This window comes from Pyricularia grisea, assembly GCF_004355905.1.
Source record: "Pyricularia grisea strain NI907 chromosome Unknown Pyricularia_grisea_NI907_Scaffold_7, whole genome shotgun sequence".
NCBI classification, from domain to species: Eukaryota; Fungi; Ascomycota; class Sordariomycetes; order Magnaporthales; family Pyriculariaceae; genus Pyricularia; species Pyricularia grisea.
The window spans coordinates 2,970,073-2,991,083 of record NW_022156720.1 but is presented as its reverse complement, the minus strand read 5'-3'; the positions used below and the strand labels follow the sequence as shown (position 1 = coordinate 2,991,083).

Genomic DNA, 21,011 nt, shown 5'->3' with positions numbered 1-21,011 from the left:
TACACATCCAAAACCTAGGCACTCCATACCTCAGGGACTTTACTTCTTCTGATAAAGCTAGCGGGCCTTTTGAGGGGCGACAAACGGTCAACTGCAGCTCACTCACCCAGCATTGCATCTGTTCCAAACATCTTGCAGCCACATTTGCAATGCAAAGTGTCTGACAAGACAGCCCACAAGACTGGCTACTCCTGTTTATCAAAATACACTTATGGGAACTGCTTACGGTACATACATAGTACAATAAAAAAAAAGGTCGATCACACAAACATGAATCGGTGAGATATGACCTTGGCAAGGATTCACACCGGTTGATGCATTCCTTTCTTGATTTTCTCTTGGGGAGAGAATAGAATATCCCTTGGACTAAAGAAACGAGAGCATAGAAACAAGGTTTCACAGAAATGTCCCCATTGTAGGTGTAGCGAACATTCATTCGTCTTGCCCTCACAAAGGACCAAGCTTGCAATGTTGTTGATGGAAACCTGGGGTCAGCCATCGAAAGAACCAGACGGACCAGAAAGAACCTCGCATCCGTCTCCGCATTTGATGCATGCTCGATGTGGGGTAGTAGGTTTTTACAAAAACAAAATATTGAGGGGGGTATAGTGTGGCTTAGATCACCTCTTGCATCGTAGCAATCGCCATTTCCAACCTAGGTTACTGCGTAATTATGATAGCTTTGAGGAGGGGTCTAGGTCACCGAACCCCCCTTGAGAGATTTCCCATCAAGTGCACGCCGGAACATTTTTGCAGGCTTTCGGGCATCGGTGCCCCCCTTCTACCGACATGGGCTGGGATGGAATCTACCTACTTTATTGGCCTGTGCTCCTTCCGAGCATGGTCCGATGAAGAGCGGAAGAAGGACAGCCTGATGCCGAAGAGAAAGAGAAAAAAATCAAGGAAAAAACTAAATAAATAAATGACATTGGGTTCAGCCTTCAGGTCGTCATTTGCGTGAGAAATCATGAGCGTGTTGTTGTGACTTCTGAATCGTCACGTCACGCCTCGCTACGTATGTGCGTGCGTATGTCAAATCCCTGATTGATTGTCAGTTGTCAGTTGATAACAACACTGAAGTGCCGCTTCGACCAATCCTCCAAGACAGACAGGCCGAAAGAGTTCGTTTGTTTCTGCGGCTCAGCTTTTTTTTTTTTTTTTTTTTTTGCCCACCAGGGCAACCTACCCCGATATGCGGGACCGACCAAGCTTGCCTCCTCTCCGATGGGTTAGCAAGGGACGTCTAGAACAGCCATCCCTGCTCTGGATACCACGTACACTGTTCGTTCGTCCTTCCCACCTCCCGATCCAATTGTTTTACGCACTGTCTTGCCTTTCAAAGACCTGCCCACTGTATATTGTTTCGTTTAACTGTTTTCGGGTTCGTTACTGTTGTGTGCGTTGTGGCTTTGAGATGACGAATATTCTCTCACTTGTCAATTGCAGCAAGATCCTTACTTGCGATCTTACAGCTTACCGAGTACTTTTGCTCAAGTCTTGACAAAAATATGTTTTTTTTTTCTTTTTCAGGGTGGGGAAGCCCGTCATGAAATGTAAATCTCGTCTTGTTCCAGGGTATTTCCCCAGCGTGCCTAGTCTTGGCTCTGCGCATCTCGGTTTATCCTTGGCTCGCTAGGAAAACATGCACAAAGGAACCCAAATCAAAATTGGGCATTCCCAGCCTGAGCCGCCGCCTTCGCTGACGTGTTATGCGCAGTCACCCGCTACGTTTTGATCCTCGGCCAAGTCTCGATAAAAATATTTTGGACGGCCGAGGCTCCCGGGGTCGAGTGTGTGAGCTGAAATGTTCTTTTTTTTTTATTTTTTTTTTATCTACGACAAATCCCGGGATGTGTGTGTATGTGTGTGGAGAGTTGGAGGGGAACACACGTTTTTTTTTTTTAACTCCCAAACCCGCCATTGTCCAAATGTGTAAACTGTACAGTAGGAAGCAATTCTAACCCAGCCGGTTGGGGTGAGAACAGAAAAGATCATCTTGGCTTCATGTGGTCAGGCTTGCTTCATCTCGATCATGGGGGCCGAGAGCGAGAAGGGGGAGGAATATAGGTGTGGTATGGTATAATTTGCTGGGTTCAACTTGAGTGATTTTAACCGAAGTTCATTGCATTTCAGCCGCCACTTACTACTACTACTGCTGGAGCCGCACGAACTTCTGCGAGGCGGGCAGGGTCACCCTAGACACAAAAAGCAAGCCACAAAATTCTCTGCAAAGGGTTGACACCGAGGGGATCGCCTTGGCTCCTTGTCTTGTATTACTGAACACCTATTATTTGATAAGGAATCTGCTGATAGATGGTTGAATATTAAGATTTGTCAATGCGCTTTTTTTTTGTCGATTTCTTTCATTTTATTTATATATAGACACACCTGTAGCATACATATAAATATGTACATAAATATACTTCATATAAATACCCCCCTGAAGTACCAAGTAAATTGCGCCTCTCATTTATGCGGAAATGCTACTGCCACCCAACTGGAATTGATTGATACCTCACATCCATAACATACTCCACACCTATCCATATCTTTCCTGGGAGGTTGCACTACCTCAACGGCGGGCACGCACACATATTGTTACAAGGAATGAGAGAGAGTGTGTGAAAAATGATAGGGCCATCATCGGATGGATTGGGTTGGACGGGGCGGAAGGTAGTACAGTAGATTGGATGAAAGTCGAAGAATGAAAGGAGGGGGGCATGTTACTGCCCCGCATCCAGTCAAGAGATGCTCTCGTCCGACAAGGCGTCATTTTCATCTACCTTAACAAAGGCAAGGCAACCACCTATTATTATAATACACACAGTACGTGACTGTCCGTAGTGGCATGACCTCTGCGTACCCACACCCTATATATTTTGAGCATATGACACAAGATTTCTCTGTCTGTAGGCGAGTAACCGTTCCAACTTGTCGCTCCAGAGGGCAGGGATCCAGACGGCCTTTTTGCCTTTTTTTGATAGGCGGCAAATGGGGGTTTCGGAAGCAGTGGCACAACCGCAAAACCCCAATAATAGACGCAGGTCGTAGACAAAATATTGGGCCGTTGCCGTGAAAGAATGAGGCGCGGGTAAGAAGGATCCCGGTCTACATAACCGTTGCGAATTTGTTGCTGCTGCTGGCCACGAACTCAAAATGCCGGTATCTGGTTTGAAAACCCTAAGGAGGTATACAGTTCAAATTGACATTGTAATGACAAGGGAGGAAGGAGATTGCATTGAGAAAACCAATACTGACTTTCGGTGAGCTGACTTCTGTAGCCAGCGAGACCCACCGAAATCGCCGATAGACGGAACTACGTAGATTGGGTGGTGGAGAGGTTTTTCTTTTGATGGCCTTGGTTAAATTTAACCGTGTCTCCTAAAAAGGAACATAATCAATGTCAAGTCGATGCTTTGATATTGTGCCCTTTTATACATTTATACACATAGTTCAGACAATACCTTTTCATCACGATGGCTGCTCCAAAGACCATGAAGGCGGTTGTATTCGATGGACCGTACAAGATCTCGGTACAGGATCGGCCGGTTCCTCAGCGTAAGTTATATGCTCATCACCCACAGATTACTCACACCGGAAGAAGGGAGGATACCAGACTGTGAGGCTCTAGGTTGACGAAACCCCTCTTACTACTATGGCCATAGTGCAGAATGATAAGGATATTATTGTAAAGGTGCATGCCAGTGGGCTTTGCGGATCGTATGTAAACCTGAATACCCGTCTCCCATACTTCCAGGTTATACTGGTGCCATCAAAGTAGATTCAACGGCTAATCCAAATGGCGCTGTGCATGTAGTGAACTCCATGCCTATCGTGGAATCGAAGAATTCGGAAGCGGGTTCATCATGGGACATGAGTTCACTGGAACCGTTACAGAGGTAGGATCGGCCGTCAAAACCGTCCAGGTTGGAGACAAGGTCGTAACGCCTTTCACAGTGTCCTGGTAAGTTTAATACAGCTACCTACAAAAAGAACACAATGCCTCCATGGATCGACATGCAAGAAAAAGAAAGATGACCCCGATTCCTAACATCCAGCATAGCATGGAATGTTTCTACTGCAAAAAGACTCAGACTTCTCGATGCGAGCACAGCCAGCTTTTCGGCTCCGCAGCTCTGGACGGCGGCCAGGCCGAGTACGTGCGCGTGCCGTTCGCGGACGGAACCGTCGTCAAGGCGCCAGCCGAGTTTGCAGAAGACGACAAGGCACTCGTCTTGATGGCCGACATCTGGCCTACGGGATACTTTGGGGCCTCTAACGCATTCAAGCTCCTCGAGGCCACTCCTGACCCCGTCGTGGTCGTCATAGGCTGCGGGCCCGTTGGGCTTTGCGCCGTGGTGGCGGCGCTCGAGCACAAGCCAAAACACCTCTTCGCCATAGACGGCGTCGACAGCCGCTTGGAGCTGGCCAAAGGCCTCGGCGCAGAGCCCCTGAACTTTGTGACCGACAGGGAGGGCATGTTCAAACGCATCATGGAGGTGAGCGGGGGCCGTGGAGCGGATGCCGTAGTCGAGGTTGTCGGGCTCAAAGATGCCTTGAGGACGGCCTTTGATATCCTGAGACCCTTTGGTGTCATTAGCAGCATTGGCGTGCATAGTACAGAAGTGAGTCTGTCGTCTGATGAAAATTCTCTGCCTCCAGGCGAACTCGTTTGGATGGCTGGCTGACATGTAGGGGTGATTTCCACAGCTCCCTTGGACCGCGGCCGAGGCTTATGAGTAAGTATATCCTTACACGTCCATTAAGTGGCCATAACATGGCCCCCCTCTCCACGTCCGAAGTTGTTACTGACTGTGAATGCAGCAAGAACGTGAGAGTCCAGATGGGGAGATGCCCTGTACGCGGCGTCTTTGAAGAAGCCCTTGAGTTGCTCGTCAAGAGAAAGGACAAGTTTAGGTATGGAGTTTCTTGCGCTCAAACGTCTTTCTTGTGCCCATATATATATCTCATACGTCGATACTGATGCCACCAAACTTCCAGCTTTATGTTTGACAAGATCTTGCCACTGGACGCTGCAGTGGAGGCATATGACATGTTTGACAAGAGAAAGGTGCAAAAGGTTATCTTCACACCGTAAACGGCGCCGTGTATCGTTGTTGTCGGAGGTAGTTGTTTGCACGGTTGATGCAGACCAGCCAGAGCCGAGCTCACCCAGAGTAGCTAGCAACTTCTGATACCATTTTAGCCTAGTCAAAATAGACTCGAGCCTTAGTTTTGTCTGGGCTTGACGATGCCATCATGGATAACGTAGTAAGAAATTGTCGAGTCGTCCTGCACAATCGCAAGGATGATGCGCTTGCCCCGTCCCGGGCCCCTCCAATGCTGCGCGAGGGAGGTCGCCGCAACCTCGGCGGCCTCGCTCGTAGCGGCGGCATTTCCATCGTCATGGCCAGCACCAGCAGCAGCCTCGGCCACCGCAGGAGGGACAGGCGGGATCGAGTCAAAGACGGCGGCGAACCGCTCGACCGTCCACTTCTCCGCCAGATGCATGGGCAGCACCCACTCGACCTCTGGAGGCTGCGGGATGCGCTGACCACCGCCCAGCTCCTTCTCGGCCTTGAGGATGGCGATCTGCTCGTCCGGGTGCACGTACATGCGGCGCGGGGGCAGGCCGTACAGCAGCTGCCGCTCGGCACCCGAGTCGTACACCTTGACGCCCGTCCAGTCCTTCTCGTGCTCCAGGTTGAACTGGACGTTTTTAGTCAAATTCTCGAGCGCCGTGAGGTTGTGGTCGTTCCCTGCCATCTTGAGCTTGAGGCTGGACTTGAACCAGCTGAGATGACTTTGAAAGTGCTACACGAAAAAGTATCACAATTTTTTGAATTTCATAAGAATTGCGGACACTGAGAACACTGAAATTTTCTGGAAATTTGTCGTTGTTTTAGGTGTCGAGAGGATGCTGCTGGAGGAGATCGTAGAAATCGGATAAAAAAAAAAAATCATGCATAACCAGATTGCTAGTCACGATCTCCACAACTTATTGGCCGCATACCCAGCCAGGTTTATGAACTGGGTAAAGAGTTACATTGCATTATACTTTATCAACGCAAATACAACGCCTGATATCGCGTCCACCCATTTTCAATTTTACTATTAAATCAAGATTATAGTACAGAACGACAAAAAAAAAAGCCAACTTTGTGTCTGCCTAGAGCTCCGAGTCTTAAGTATCAATATAAAAAGGCAATAAGCAAAACCGATTATGCTATCTTGTGTATACTTCCCAAACCCGACGCCTAACCCCATGCTAGCCACATAATTATTACAAGTGACCTCACCGAAGCCAAACAGATTAAAAATAAACAAACAAGAAACCAGAGCTGTGACGCAGCCCGCTACAAGTGCGCTCTACTCCACTCCCTATCATGACTTTTCCAACGTCCATAGGCTATACCGATATCTTTTCCCCAGCCTCCTTATGCTTCGCAGCCTTCCGTATCTCTTTAGGCAGCTTGTCCTTCTTATTGTTGTAATGAAGGATACCCTTAGCCTCATCAGTCCGCAGCCTCTCCCTATCCTCGTCATCCAGAGGTATACCTTCGATTGACTTGACTGACGATCCCTCAGATCCCATGATTTGTCCTGCGATCATTGCCACAACACAGCCGAAGCCGACAAGGATGCCGGTCACGGCAGGCGGCCTGTTGAACCGGTCCATGGCCCACATACATGTGGCCAACCCGATCTGCAAGAAGGTATTCCACACAAAGAGCCAGATGACTGCATCGAGTTTCCAGATAGCCGTCGGGGGTGCCCGCATGCCGCTCAAAGGCGCCTTGGGTGTCTTCTTCTCGGGTAACGGAATCGCCGCCCGTGGTGTATCTTCGTTGATGTTGTTGGGACCGACATCGATAGGAAGTGTCTGTGATTCGGGGAGGCGAAACCAGCCTTTGTGGATGCCGGCGAGACGGCGCAGGCCGTCAAAATCGTGCGAGATGCGGTACTTCATGAGGTAGTATAGGTCGCGAAACCTCCAGGGCGCCAGTCCAAATCCCGTCACGCAGAAGAGTGCGTTGAGGATTTGGGACGCTATTTCTAGCCATATCTGTCGCGGGGAAGTAGCCTTATCGTCGCAGTTGGGTATACACATGGCAGGCGACGCGTTGCAGAGCAGCAGGAAGAGCATGCCACCCCAAGCGACGACGTTCAAGCCATACACGGTAATGAGGAAGCCCTTGATCGTCAACACCCAACGCCAAGAGATTGACCAGGCATGCTTGCAAGTCTCTCCAAAAGGGTACTTGGGCGGAAAGTGATAACCATTTTCGAATGGCTCGGTGAGATGGATGAGCTCGGGAGGGATCGGTTTCTTGGTACGGTCTACCGGAACATCTTGGATAGCGTTTGGCATGGCTCGAGGATTAACGTGGTTCTTCAACAGTGTCGTAGGCACATTGTTTGACACAGTGTAAAAGAAGATTGTGCTGGTCGGAGAAGACGAGTAAAGTCGATTGATTAAAATAGACAAATGGGGAACAATACGATGTAAGGAGGGTCGAAAATGTGAAAAGAGGTGGGATTTCCGATCAGAAGCAGGAAACCATAGGTGAATGTAACCTTCTAGTCTTGTCAACAATGGACAAAATTTCCTCAGGGATAACAGGGCCGGGCTTTCCTTTTTGTTAAACAGGCCCCGAGACTGAGAGTTGAGATGCTGTCACTGGACTTCGCTACCAGCAAAGTAAGTTTCGGGCAGGGGTTACGGGGCTAACGTAGTAATTTAGATTAAGTGGGGGTGATGTATTCGACTATTTTTTTGGGTTGGTTTTTTTTTTTTTTGGTAGGGGGTCCGGGTCCCTGAAGTCCAGAACATGTGGCGTCAAAGGGGGGCAGAGGCTGGCATCCACAGATGAATCGGATTTGCGTCGAGGATAAAACATTGGCTGTGATTTGCCGGGTTTTTTTGTCTGCATCGCCAATGACCGCATTTTGCGCTGATCTTCCAGTGACATTCCCGCTGACGTCAATTGAGGCCGTGGACGAACGGCTGATTGTGTGAGCGTCAATCAGGGAAAAGCACGGTGCACAGGAAGCCTTGGCCCAAGCTGGGCAATGAATCCAGGTGAGGTAACGCATCCCAATCTTTTAAGAGGTGAAGCAAGTACCTCAGTCTCAACATCACCTGGTAATAAAATAAATAAAAAATTGGACTCTGTATGACGCCCACTCACCTGAAAAAAAAAAAACCAAAAAAAAACCAAGGCCGTCATAAAATTCGAACCTGCATTGAGACGATGGATGTGCGGAGACCGAGACAGCCGGGACCCGTAAGTACGTATACCTCATCAATGTCGGAAAAGTGTCATTCGAACTAGTTTCTAACTTTTGAATAATTTCCTCAAAAGCTACCTGCACCTATCTACCTTTAGTCAGGGTCGACGGCGATCTCCCATTACGATAAGTCCACGGACTGATAGGAAGCTCAAGTATTGCGTATGCGATAAATTCATTTAAGCGGGCCAGTATTTAGGTAAGCGACAACATACCTACCTTATCTAACTAAACCGGATATTAGTGGTGCCAAGTATCGAGTACAATTGCCGCGTGCTCCTTTGACTTTGCCGTCTGCCCGACCGCCCACCCGGCCTGGAGAAGCGGGTCTCATATGTTGTTTGAAATCGAGCCTTGTGCGGACCGAGGTTGGCGGACACGGCGAACATACTGGGCAATAGTTAAAGAGTGCTCAGCATCATTTTTATTTCCACTGGAGAACCTGAAAATTATTTTAATAAGTTATATAGTTTCAATTGACGCAGATTATTACCCTACGTGCCTACCTTAGTCTACTGTTTCACCGTATTTAACCGTTGAGGTAACCGACGAGCCTTGACTCTCAAGTTTGACTGCCCGCACATGCCTCGGCACTGATCCGAGTCGCGCATCAACTTCTACCATCCACCCCTCAGCCGCTCACAACCATATCTCTCACCACTTTCGAGCTCTCCTTTCTACGGAGTTGTGCAGTAAAATCAACTGCCGAAATACAAAACCAGCGCAACATCGACGTTGTTTCGTGCGCCAAGATCCATCCATCACTAAACCCACCTAGGTACTTGCACACACAAGATACGGCAGTAGAAGAAAGATTCAACCAATATGAGTGCGCAAGCAAAGTCGGCGCCAATCGGCCCTTGGGCCCGGGCCACCGCCGGAGCCACCGGTGCCGTACTGGCCAACGCCCTCGTTTACCCGCTCGACATGTACGTTGTTTACCCGTTGACGACCCGATGACCTGTCACACGAACAAGAGCTGACAGGCAAATTCCACTCCAGTGTCAAGACACGCCTGCAAGTCCAGGTTAAGCCAAAGACCGGCGAAACACCTGCCCCGGGCAGCGAACCGCATTACAATTCGACATGGGACGCCATAACAAAGATAATGGAGCAAGACGGTCTGGGCGGCCTCTACGCCGGAATGGGTGGCTCTCTCATCGGTGTCGCATCGACAAATTTCGCCTACTTTTACTGGTACTCAGTTGTGAGGGCTCTGTACTTCAAATCCGCTGCCAAGACAGGCATAGCGCCCTCGGCGCCATCCACCGCCGTGGAGTTGGCGCTTGGTGCCATTGCCGGTGCCGTTGCACAGCTCTGTACCATTCCTGTTGCGGTTGTTACCACGCGACAGCAGACACAGAGCAAGGAGGAGCGCAAGGGGCTATTTGACACAGCAAAGGATGTCATCGAGAGCGAAGATGGTGTGTTTGGGCTCTGGCGGGGTCTGAAGGCGAGCTTGGTCCTGGTGGTTAATCCCGCCATCACCTATGGAGCTTACGAGCGCCTGAAGGTTATGTTCTTTCCTGGAAAGAGCAACCTGAAGCCTTGGGAGGCTTTCGGTGAGTTTTATCCCAATACCAAACTCAGTTCAGGAGAACCATTGCTAACGTTTCAACCCTCCTCAGTTCTTGGGGCCATGTCAAAGTCTCTGGCCACGATTGCAACTCAACCTCTTATCGTTGCCAAGGTTGGTCTACAGTCGAAGCCGCCTGCGTCAAGGAAAGGCAAACCGTTCAAGAGCTTTGTCGAGGTCATGCGCTTCATCATCGACAATGACGGGCCAACGGGCTTGTTTAAGGGTATCGGGCCGCAAATTTTGAAGGGGTTACTCGTTCAGGGCTTCCTCATGATGACCAAGGAAAGGTGAGCAACCTTGATACTGCCATAGTACCGTGATTTAAGACCGTGCTGACTGTATTCTCTTTCATAACAGGGTGGAGCTTCTTTTCATCCTATTCTTGCGCTATATTCAAACCGCCAGGTCAAAACAGCTATCCAGCGCTGCGGATTTGGCCTCAAAGGCGACATCTGCGGCAAGCGGAGCGGCAAGCAAGGTCTCGCCCCTGGTTACGAAGTAAAAGACATCAGAACCAGCCGGACTATAGAACTTAGACATGGATGACTGCACTAAACTATGAGGAGAGCGTTGTTGGCATTGTTGAGAACCTTTGTTGCATCTTTGACAATTTCCATCAGGCGCGGTTGATATTCACACTTTACTCTGTACATTTTGATTAAGTTGGATAGAACCTGAGTTAAGTCTTTGACTTTTTTCGACAATAGTAAATAAAATCTGGGAAGTTACCCAGTGTGTTGTACATATCCGCATATCGCTTCCCAGTTCCAAGGCCGCCGGCATAATTACTACCTAGCCGTCTCGATTAGGCAGGCGATTGCCGTGCTGAATATGTACTTCGTAATTCTAGTCTAAGTGTCAAAATACCCAGTCAAACCAGTAATTTGACGGAGAGGGTTAGGGTCAAAGTGGACCCTGATCACGTGGCTCATCAGCAACCTCCAACCCTAGAGATACTGTTCGCTTTGACCCGCACAAAGCAAAGCATCACTTTACAGAACCCCCAAAGCCCCGAAAACCTCATCGCCGCCATTCCCGACCTTCAATTCGGTAAACCACATTCACAATGGCCAGTACGTCAAAGCCGGATTGAGATGATTGCAGCTGTCAAACGATCGATACTGACATTTTTGCAGAGTCAAAGAACTCGTCTCAGCACAACCAGTCGCGGAAGGCTCACCGCAACGGGTACGTTGGATTTCTCCGCCCCAAGAGAGCCTCTGTAATCACCGATTCGATCACACGAGCGATTACTACCACTCGGTCGCAGTCTTGAGGAGTCGAATAATTGGAGGAGTGAGACAACTGACACTCTGCGCGGACGTGTAGTATTAAGAAGCCCAAGACCTCAAGGTACCCCTCGCTCAAGGGTACCGACCCCAAGTTCCGCCGTAACCACAGGCACGCACTGCACGGAACGGCCAAGGCTATTGTGAGCCCGACTCCAGACTTAACACTTTTGTCCCGGCGACAAGCACAAATACTGACTTCCGCTGCAGAAGGAGTTCAAGGAGGGCAAGCGGGAGACGGCTTGAACGGACGATGTTTGATCAAATTAAGCAATAACGACGGCAAACTTGGGGTTTCTCGGAAGGACAAAAGGCATCGATTCGGCGGCGTTTTGAAGGTTTCTCAACCCGCCACCCAGGCGTTTTTGACGAGCTTTTTTCTAGGGCAAAGAGACATTCGTGCATTTGGGCAAACAAAACCTACGACACTCTCGGATCTGTCATGATGGGTCGATAGCCTGCCTTTCGGTGCAACTCGTGCACAACACGCACGCTGCATGCACCTCGTTTGACGAATATGACGACCCGACCTTGTTTCCCTGGCCCTGCGCCTTGCCCGTGCTGCGGTCGACCTGCAAATCTGTTAACGCAACGTGAAGGGACGCCCCTGATTTTTACAGTCATCTTTTGACGGCATTAGTGTGTACAGCACAGAGCCTATTACCATGCTCGTTTTGCTGAAGGAAACTTATCGTGCCAAGATTGATCCTTTTGTCCGCCTATTACCAAACACCTCCGGCTGCTTACCTCTACGGCCGCGGTGCATGAATGATGGACTACATCCCCTTGACCTCGCTAACTTTGAAGCTGGTTATTGTATGTGGGTGGTTGTAGTTACTACACGTATGATTGGTTGATTGATAGACGCTGGTAGATGGAAAATAGACTTGGGTATGAGTTATGAGTACAGTAGCTGTGGCATGAATGGTGTGGCTTTCGGCCACAGTACATTACTGTTTAGGTTTACGTATGGGTCATGCAACCTCCTAGATGAGAGCATAAATAAAAGCTTGGTTTCTACAGTGGCGTTGGACGACGATCAAGAAGGTCTAACGTCTTCATATTGCAGTTCATACTTGTTGCTGTTTTGCTGTTTCCCAAAATAACTACAGGTGAATGAACAGATAGGCATGGATCGACTTCATCCGCCAGACAGGTAGGTACCTTTATTCCATCCAATATGTGTCCTCAGCTTGTAAGTACGGCACTCATCTTGTCTGATGTCCAAGGCATTCCCCGTCTCCATTCTCCTTCGGGGAGAGGCAGGGTGGCGCCCAAAAAGTTGAGACGTAACACCCTACCCACAGTTGCCCATGATTCTGTCAAGAAGAAACACCAAACTCCTCATCCTTACCTCAAACCTTGCCCTTTCGCATGTACTCCTTTTTTTCAGCAAAAAGCGACGTCGTAGTAAGCAGGTACCCAAGTACAGACAAGTATGTGATAAGTCTCCAGCTGCCGGATTGTTGCGTCGCATTTGATTCAGTTGAAAGTCAAGGTAATCATCGTTGGTGGATCCCTGCCGGCAAGAAGCTTCGTGTTATTATTGCTCAGGCTTCTATTTCGATCTGTTGTATCAAACTATCAATGGATTTTGACCTACCTAGGACCCCACCATAAACTCGTGCCACGCCTTAATTAGTAGCGCGAAGGTGGATTAGGTGTTAACTCTCTCCGCGGCTTGCAGGTAGTCTCCACTTGCACATCTTTCCCCTGCGCATTGGCATTGTAGCTAGACTCCCACCTCTCATTGCTCCAACTGGCTTTTCCGAGACTACTACTCCTTTTTATTGCTTCTTGCAGCCGACCTTTTTTTTTTTTTTTTCCTTGACTTTTTTTTTCCCCCATCCTTCCCCCGCCCCTGTCAACGTCGCAGCAACGCTTCGGCCACCAGAGTACAGATAAAGAGAAATTTATTCTTTTTGCGTGTGCGTACTGCACTTCGCATCTTTCTCCTCTTTTCCTCTCTTTTCAGGACACTCCTTCGAGGTCATCAGCCGGCTGCTGCAGGAGTTTCTTGGTAGCACCCTACGACCTTTTTGCTGTATCCTTTGAGGCTGCTCGTCAACAAAAATCCGATCCTTCGATATATTGGTTCTTTTGTTTTTTTTTGGTCACTACTGAATCGACAAACGAGACTATCCAGGCACGTCTGGCAACTTACTTCTCTTGGGCTGCAAGAACCAAAGCTATTCAATACCTACTTTTGTTCAGCAGAACCTCGGTTCTGTGGTACGGTGTTGGATTGCATCCGGTTTAGACTTGGGACGAACGGACCTTTCGCACGTTGTAGCACGGCAAGCTATACGTGCCAATATACCTACTTCGTTAAGCCATTTCCAAATTTGGGGGGCGAAGTAGCATTAATCCGGGGTCCTTGGGAAAGTCTCGAAACAATTGCTCTACTCTGTCACGGGCCACTCACTGATCAGCTTCGATCCCACCATAACCTCGAACAACCTTCTGGTCCTGTTTCATATGCCGCCCACTGGTCCCTGACCTGACTGACCCGCTTCGAACACGTACCTGCATACCCATTGCAAACCTTTTTCGTCTTGCTAGACTACCTCTACAACATCTTATTTCTCTCTCTCTCTTTATTTCCCCTCCCTCCCTCCCTTGTGCCGAGCCTGCACACCCCTAATCAACGCTGAGCTTCACATCTTCTTGACTGGTCGATTCGTCGACATCGCCAACGCCCAATATGTCAGCTGCTCAGTCCGCCGCCTCCAACAGGATGAGCACTCCCGAGGCTTCCAACACGCACGCCGCCAGCAACCGAATGAGCACCCCCGAGGCTTCCAATGTTTCCTCTTTGCGTCCCCCGTCGTCCCGCGCCGTCGGCTCTGGCTCCCACCTCCGTGCATCTGCCGATGTCGCTGCATTGACCGGCTCGGCCGCGCGCGGTGGCAACGCCCGCCCGTCCTCGGACTTTTATCACGGCCAAGGAAACTCAGAGATTGATCCGCAAGACAAGCTTGCCCAGCAGTGGATCGCTGATATTGATCAGTATGAGACTACCTTGGAAGAAATGGCCGCCGCCACACTGGATCAAGATTTCAAGGACGAGCTTAGTGCCATCGAGCAATGGTTCAGGGTACTTAGCGAGGCCGAGCGGACTGCTGCGCTTTACGCATTGCTGCAGCAGACGACTCAGGTCCAAATCCGCTTCTTTATTCAGGTCTTGCAACAGATGGGAAAGAACCATCCCATGTCAGGAGTTCTGTCGCCCGCCAACTTTGATAAGGGTCAGTTACTATTGCACATTTGCCAGCTATAGTCATATAACTGCGTTTGCTGACAACAATTTCCCCTTGTAGATCCAATGTCTAACCGCCTTAGCGACGCCATGAACAAGCTGAGCGTCGACTCTGCTCGCAACTCGATTGCCCGGGGCCCCGTGTCCCAAGGTGCCAAACGCCAGTCCGGCCTTGACCCTTCGACCATCAACATGATGTTCCCAGATGCCGCCGCCGCCATTGCGACTGAGAAGGCCAAGTTTACCCAACAGACAGGAAACCAGCCTCCATCGAACCGAAACAGCACTGCTGTCGACAACCGCAACTCCCTGGTTGGTGCCCCCGAGGGTAATGATGCCAACGGCCAGCATCCCGCCTCCCCTTGGGGCAGTGGCGATGCAGCTCGGGCCAAACCCTCTCCGGGCCAGGCTCCCATGGGCCAGTTTGCTGCACCTTCCATTGGCGCTGGTTTGCGATCTCCCCGTACCGGTCAGCTCGGTGGCAACGCACAGATCCAGAACACAACTCTGAACGCTTCTGACAAGCCTGGCGGTGAGCTTGGAGTTGGGTCCCCCTTCGGTGGGCCTAGCGGCGGTAACTGGGCTTCTATGGTCAACACGCCGATGGCAGCGAACTTCCCGCAGCAACAAGGTGGCCAGGCAGACATGCTCGCAAACGCCACCGCCATGAAGTTGGCCGCCATGTCTACGGTTAACAACCGCTTCGCCTTGGATGACGTACGCAAGTACCGCCGGACCCGATCTAATGACAACTCGGCACAGAACCCTCTGTCGCCGGGTATGATCCCCTCGACCAACGTGGTTATGGTCGACGAGCACGGCAGGGTCCTGAGCCGTGATCAGCTCTTGACTATGCAGGGTCAGCAGCAAATGTCCTTCAACAATCGCTCGCGCCCCAACTCTCCAGGGATTGCCCTGCAGCAGGCCGCTGGCTTTGGAGGTATGGCTTTCGCGTCTCCTCAGAGCAACAACTTCATGCTTGGAAACGCCTTGAACCCCATGAGCGGTGGTCTTGCCCCGGTCGGCATGGGTCAATTTGGTATGGGTGGCTTGGCTCCGGAGGGCTACCTGTCTGACCACTCAGACATGAACCGCGGACGTTCTCCCCGTGGTCGTAGGGGAACCTCGAAGCCTCCGGAAGACCCTACCGACCCTACTCTGCTCCAGGACATTCCCGCTTGGCTTCGCAGTCTGCGTCTGCACAAGTACACCGACAACCTCAAGGACATGCGCTGGGTCGATCTTATCGAGCTTGATGATAAGCAGCTCGAGGAACGGGGTGTAAACGCCCTGGGAGCTCGCCGCAAGATGCTAAAGGTCTTCGAGCAAGTCAAGGGTAAGTCAACTCAAGAAAACGCAGACTTTCATGACGCCTCATCCAGTAAAAAGCAGCAGACACTGACTTGATTCATAAAAACATACAGAAGCCAAGACTGAGGGACGTCTATCTACTTAAGTCTTCGAAAGCCACTTTCGACACTTGCATATCCCTTTTTACAGTATACGCCCGATAGACCAGCGCTTGACTTTTTATCATTCTTCATTATTCGGTGTTTTATCTTCGACCTAATATTCCTGGCCTTGCAGACTTGGAAAGCTGTGGCGGGGTTTTTTTAAATCCTCTTTATTTTTTTTTCTTTCTTGGCCTTATTCCTCTTCATGGCGGTCCCTGGAGGGTCCGGCATACGAACATCTTACCGGCCCGGAGCTACAACTTTTTATCAGTCTCGTTATCATAAGCGGCCCTGGACACTTGGCCGCTCGGGATATATACGGATATAGGACCGGCGCATATGGACATTACGAAATTTGAAGCTGGAATCGTTTCGTTGGCGGCATGGGTATGGTAATAGTCGTGTAAAAGAACCTTTTAGCGTTTATCTCTCTTTTTTTTCACCCGATCGATGGCTCATAAGGGAAGCTGGGCGTGTTCTCTATTTGAAACCATTATGGAGCATTGGGAGGAGAAGCAAAATCACGAACGAACCATGAGCAATGGAGGGGGAAGTGACGAGGATAGAACTCGGAAAATTTGAGCTGCGATGGAGTAGGCACAAAGGCATGGTTCCTACTGCGCGGATAAAGAACTTGTCCGGGGAACGGCTCGCTTGCGAAATAACACCTGCACATACCTTGGCAATCTCCCCCCTTGTATTTCAAGTCATTCAGAAGAGTTCAATATAGTTCCAATCAACAACCAGTTTTGAACATGAAGCCGTTTTTTTTCTTCTTTTTTTTTCTGAGACCCAGAAGCAGTCCCTTCCAGGCAAGGGATGAAATCCATCTTGACACAGAAAAGCACTCAAAACTCAACTTAGACAAAGAGTAACATCGGAAAAGAGAAGTAAGCATCACACGACTATGCTTACTCGCCGCATGGTAGCAGTCATCACTGAAGAGTCATGGAAAATAAATGCGCATAGACGAAAGAGGTACATCCCTTGGTCGAGACTCTATGTGACTGACACCATCCTTATTCGTGATGGGGGTGGGGAAGAAGAGAAGGAGAAAAAAAAAAAAAAAAACAGAGAAAGAAAGAAGGATGCAACGCGGCATTAACTTGATATATCCACATGCAGTTCGTCAATATAATGTTCCTGTTCGCCGGTCTATTTTTGGGGACACTTTACACGTCAATGGCAATCATCATTTTGAATTCCTTGGAAATGACGGGGTTTGTTTGTTTGTTTGGATCGACATGCGAGCAAGGGCATTGTCCGATGGGCGGGGGGGATAATGAAGGGGGAGAGAAAATACCCGAAAAGCCACGAGTCTTGCGCCGAATGGGGAGACATGGAAGGGGGAAGCCTGGTATGGACCTGATCACCAAGGATCCGACGTCTTCATGGGCGGATTTGAAGAGGGACACACTTTGTCTAGTCCTGACCGGGAGTTGAGTCGTAAACGTCGCAAAAGAAATCATATATTTCTCAACCGTGCTTTGTTACATGAAGGCTACTCAAAGACAGGAAACACTGCCGACTTTCTATTCCGTGTGTACGTATGCTACGTAAGTCAGGGAGTCTCGTATTTAAACAACTTGACGCTTTATCAAGGTTATATAAAAATATGTAGCAGTGATGGTAAGCCCCTAGTGCGGACACATGTACTGTATTAATCGCAAACCATATGTGAATGCCTTTGTACTAAATGGTGGTTCCACTCCCATGAAAACATGCAGCAGCACTGTATCACATAAAAAACACCCTCTCTGTAACTAGTCTAGTGCTCGTTGTACTCCCACGGCCCGAGCTGAACGGGGTTATCACTAAAGACCTCGACGACCGTCGGGGCAGCAACGTAGGCAGCTGCCGCACCGTTCCCATTGCCGCCTCCCATCTGTTCAATCACGACCCAGAGCCCACCTTCGCGCTGAGCGAGCCCCGGGTCGACATCGACCTCGAGCGTGCGTGCGCCCCGCGCCGCGTCGACAAACTCGTGGGTGTCGCCGCCGCTGAAGGCGAGCTCGCGGCGGTGTGCGTTGGTGCCGGCCTCGAGGCGCACGCGCACGGCGTGAACTCCGCCGGAGCGCGGTGCCACGGCGACGCTGAGCCTGGTGAGTCGCGACACGATCACTGGTGCGCGGTGGCCACGGGCGTCGCTCGAGTCCTGGTCATCATGGGCCGTCGTAGGCGGGTAGCGGGAGGGCGGCAGTTGGGGAACGGGTGGCAGAGCGGTTCGCAGGCGCCCGGCAGCTGCCCCGGTGCGGGCGGCCGGAGCCACAACGACGGGGCCGTCGGGTGCTGAGGAGCCAATCTCGAGAGTGTACGATGCTAGCTGCCCAGGCTCGAAGGTAGAGAGTACAGCTATATACATACCCGGTTGGAGGACCGACGCTCCGCCGGCGGCCGTAGAAGCAGGACACGAGCGCGATACTGCACACAGGGCGCTCCCACGACGGTACTCACCGCTAGATGCCACAATCTCACGAGCGTTCCCGCTGGCTGCTACGCCCGTACCTGACCAGAGGAGGTCCACGTGCAACGGCAGGTCTTGGTTGTCGGTGCAGAGAAGAAGTGATATGGCGGTGGGCGTGGTGACCTTGATCGAGTATTGCGGGTTTGAAAGATATGTGGGTTCGGCGCCGTTGCCCCCCGCGGAACGCCGCGTCCATGATCCAGTTATTGTGGTGTAGTGGGCATGTTCGGGATCGGCTTTGCTCACCTCAAGCGGTGAGCGACTGAAAAAGGAGAGGCTAAAGTTATATTTGGGCAACGGGAGGCTGGACTGCGCGACGGCAAGAGTGTAACGTTCCCCTCTCCTGGCCCTGAAGCGTAAAAGCGTTTGCGGACTGTCCACAAACGGCTGTTTTTGAAGCCACCGAGGACGATCGGGCAACTGTATACGGCTGCCGCCTGTATTGGAGAAGAGAAAGAGGGACATGAAACCGAGAGAATCAGGAAGACTGGTCGACCTACGAGCTGACGACGTGGATAAGCGGTTGCGAGTAATTGTAAGCTCCTCGTCATGGAAATGGCGGTCCAGCAACGCCCAAACTGTGCCATCAGCCTGAGCGCAGATTGAATACTGAGGGTTCCGTGCGAAAGAGTTGGCCAACATGGGATCTGGTATATCCCAAGTGAAATGATGATCCTGGCGGTGGCTGAACAATGAAGGGTTCCAGTTGAGGTAGAGTGATTCAAAGTTTTGGACGATGTCCTCGAACGAGATCCAGAATGTGCCCGTCATTCCATCTGTCAAAGACGCCGGGGAGTTTCCTGCTGGAGAGTTTGGTGTCGTTTTTGGTTCCAAGACGGCCGAGGAGCCGACCCCTTTCCAGATAAGGCCATCACACCAGGGGTTCTTTACCAGCATCCGTCGTACCCCGTTCTCTACTCGCACATCCATAACGGCATAGTCGTGTTCGCCAGCCAGTCCAAGCGCCTCCTCTTCTTCGTGTGACAGCCTCCCGGTACCAAGAGTCACGACGACCTCGCCACGGTCGTAGCCATCTTTGATGCGCGCCCAGCTTTGGTCTGGCTCTGTGTCTTCGTGAAGGAAAATCTGCTCAGGTATCCAGCCGGTGAGAACCCAAAGATCAGTCCCCGAGTTGCTTCCTGGAAAGTCATAGCCACCGCCCCTTATTTTGAGGTAAGCCTTCTCCATCAGGGCAGGCCAGATGAGTTGAGGGTTTTTTCTATCCACGACAAATAGCGTACGTGATGTGCGGGAGGCAGGAAGGCGATCGTCAATAGATACGTGCCTGAAGCAGCCATTGAAGTTCATCTTGAATACGTATTTGCCATTCTCAGACATGAGCGGTGTCGAACTGGTTGCATCAAACGGATACATTAGATCAGCAAGCAGTGGTTTTTCTCTGCAACTGAGATGCTTCATGGCAGCGCACAAACTGGCAACAACACTGCAGTCGGTTGTGATGTCCTGCACCAAATCGTTCTCTGTAGTAGCTCTTTGCATCAATGTTGACGGCAGTTTATGTGCAGCATTGTTCCCGCCGTCGCCAGCCCTGGTTGGTAATGAGAACATCTCAGAGGGCCTTTTCCACCCAGCAAAGATATCCTGCTGCCTGGGAGAGAGACAGAACTCGGACTCGTCTCTGGATGAGCCCGAAAGCTGTTAGTTAGCTCAAGCGAAACGAAAAAGAAAAAAAAAGAGACCTCGTTTTGTTTTTCGGCAGATATTGTAGAGTCTTACTGGTATAATGTGCCATCGTCTGCCAGTCTAAAATTGTTGGCAGATGGCGGGGCCTCCCATGGTGGAAATACATGACCATGGAGGCGAGAAGAGCGCAGTATGATGGTTTTCTCCGACGTAGGAAGGCGACGAGACTGACCAGGCGCCACAGGGCAAGTCTGTGGCGAGGGGCCTTTCTTAAGTTGTTCGGCATAGGCAAGTAGTTCCTTTAACTTTCGTGTCAAGCGTGCCTTTTCTGCCGGAGACGAAGCATGGTCGACAGCCTGAAAACATGCTTCAGCAGCAGCTATTGCATTTCGTAAGGCTTCCGAATTAGTGGTGGCTTGACGGGCCAACCGCTCGAATTCCTGATAGGGACCCATTGTGTAAGTGACTGGACAAATGTACTACCTACCTTGCCTTACCTATTTAGATGGATAGCTTATGCAGGCAGGTTTGATTAAAGTAAATAGTAAATAGAATAAAAAAAAATATAAAAAATAAAAAGGCCGACAATGGCTGGCCGTCATAGGGCTGTTTGTTTGCTTACCAAGGATTTCGCTTCCATGCTCTCTACTCAATGAGTTTCCAATAGCAGCACTAAAGGAGTGACTGACTGGTGGGATCGACAACCTTTCAAACAAGTGCCGGGTCTGGATAGATGTCTGTTTATACAAAAAAACAAACTCTATGGCACCGAAGCAAGTCCGACTGTTCCGGTAAATTGCTCGAAGTTCTTTCAAGGCAGACTTGAAAATGGTCGCAAATTACTCGCTAAACAAGACAAGACCAGGGCTTCTTCTGTCTCGTCTGCTCTCCGTTCTCATGGCCTGAAAGCCTCACCCTGAGGCAAGTTCAAAGTTCCAGTGTCACGGCGCCAAGCATGCATAGTAAACACAAGCATACCCGGCCGCACTGGGCAAGGAGGCAGTGCTGCCACGATGGAAAGAAAATTTAA

At 50.4% G+C, this 21,011-nt stretch overlaps 7 protein-coding genes across 7 annotated transcripts; 4 read left to right on the top strand and 3 right to left on the bottom strand.

The window, feature by feature from the left end:
• Positions 1-2,840: 2,840 nt before the first annotated feature.
• On the top strand, positions 2,841-5,293 carry PgNI_09916 (uncharacterized protein). Its single transcript, XM_031129897.1, has 7 exons — positions 2,841-3,558; positions 3,666-3,720; positions 3,818-3,964; positions 4,064-4,625; positions 4,711-4,739; positions 4,825-4,917; positions 5,002-5,293. The coding sequence occupies exons 1-7, from the start codon at positions 3,477-3,479 to the stop codon at positions 5,096-5,098; spliced, it is 1,065 nt and encodes a 354-aa protein (XP_030978125.1). The 5' UTR covers positions 2,841-3,476; the 3' UTR covers positions 5,099-5,293.
• Positions 5,230-5,766, bottom strand: PgNI_09915 (uncharacterized protein; the record flags this gene model as incomplete). Its single annotated transcript, XM_031129896.1, has 1 exon — positions 5,230-5,766. The coding sequence occupies one exon, from the start codon at positions 5,764-5,766 to the stop codon at positions 5,230-5,232; it is 537 nt and encodes a 178-aa protein (XP_030978128.1).
• Positions 5,767-6,409: 643 nt separating this feature from the next.
• Positions 6,410-7,372, bottom strand: PgNI_09914 (uncharacterized protein; the record flags this gene model as incomplete). Its single annotated transcript, XM_031129895.1, has 1 exon — positions 6,410-7,372. The coding sequence occupies one exon, from the start codon at positions 7,370-7,372 to the stop codon at positions 6,410-6,412; it is 963 nt and encodes a 320-aa protein (XP_030978127.1).
• A 1,114-nt stretch (positions 7,373-8,486) lies between these two features.
• Positions 8,487-10,622, top strand: PgNI_09913 (uncharacterized protein). The gene is made up of 4 exons (XM_031129894.1): positions 8,487-9,221; positions 9,295-9,854; positions 9,921-10,158; positions 10,229-10,622. Exons 1-4 carry the CDS (start codon positions 9,118-9,120, stop codon positions 10,371-10,373), a joined length of 1,047 nt encoding a protein of 348 aa, XP_030978120.1. The 5' UTR covers positions 8,487-9,117; the 3' UTR covers positions 10,374-10,622.
• Positions 10,623-10,861: 239 nt separating this feature from the next.
• PgNI_09912 (uncharacterized protein) lies at positions 10,862-12,218 on the top strand. Its single transcript, XM_031129893.1, has 4 exons — positions 10,862-10,944; positions 11,008-11,059; positions 11,201-11,303; positions 11,371-12,218. The coding sequence occupies exons 1-4, from the start codon at positions 10,938-10,940 to the stop codon at positions 11,404-11,406; spliced, it is 198 nt and encodes a 65-aa protein (XP_030978119.1). The 5' UTR covers positions 10,862-10,937; the 3' UTR covers positions 11,407-12,218.
• A 795-nt stretch (positions 12,219-13,013) lies between these two features.
• Positions 13,014-16,615, top strand: PgNI_09911 (uncharacterized protein). The gene is made up of 3 exons (XM_031129892.1): positions 13,014-14,408; positions 14,481-15,755; positions 15,844-16,615. Exons 1-3 carry the CDS (start codon positions 13,865-13,867, stop codon positions 15,873-15,875), a joined length of 1,851 nt encoding a protein of 616 aa, XP_030978123.1. The 5' UTR covers positions 13,014-13,864; the 3' UTR covers positions 15,876-16,615.
• Positions 16,616-17,397: 782 nt separating this feature from the next.
• PgNI_09910 (uncharacterized protein) lies at positions 17,398-20,436 on the bottom strand (the record flags this gene model as incomplete). The annotated part of the gene is made up of 2 exons (XM_031129891.1): positions 17,398-19,976; positions 20,075-20,436. 2 exons carry the CDS (start codon positions 20,434-20,436, stop codon positions 17,642-17,644), a joined length of 2,697 nt encoding a protein of 898 aa, XP_030977913.1. The 3' UTR covers positions 17,398-17,641.
• Positions 20,437-21,011: the final 575 nt, after the last annotated feature.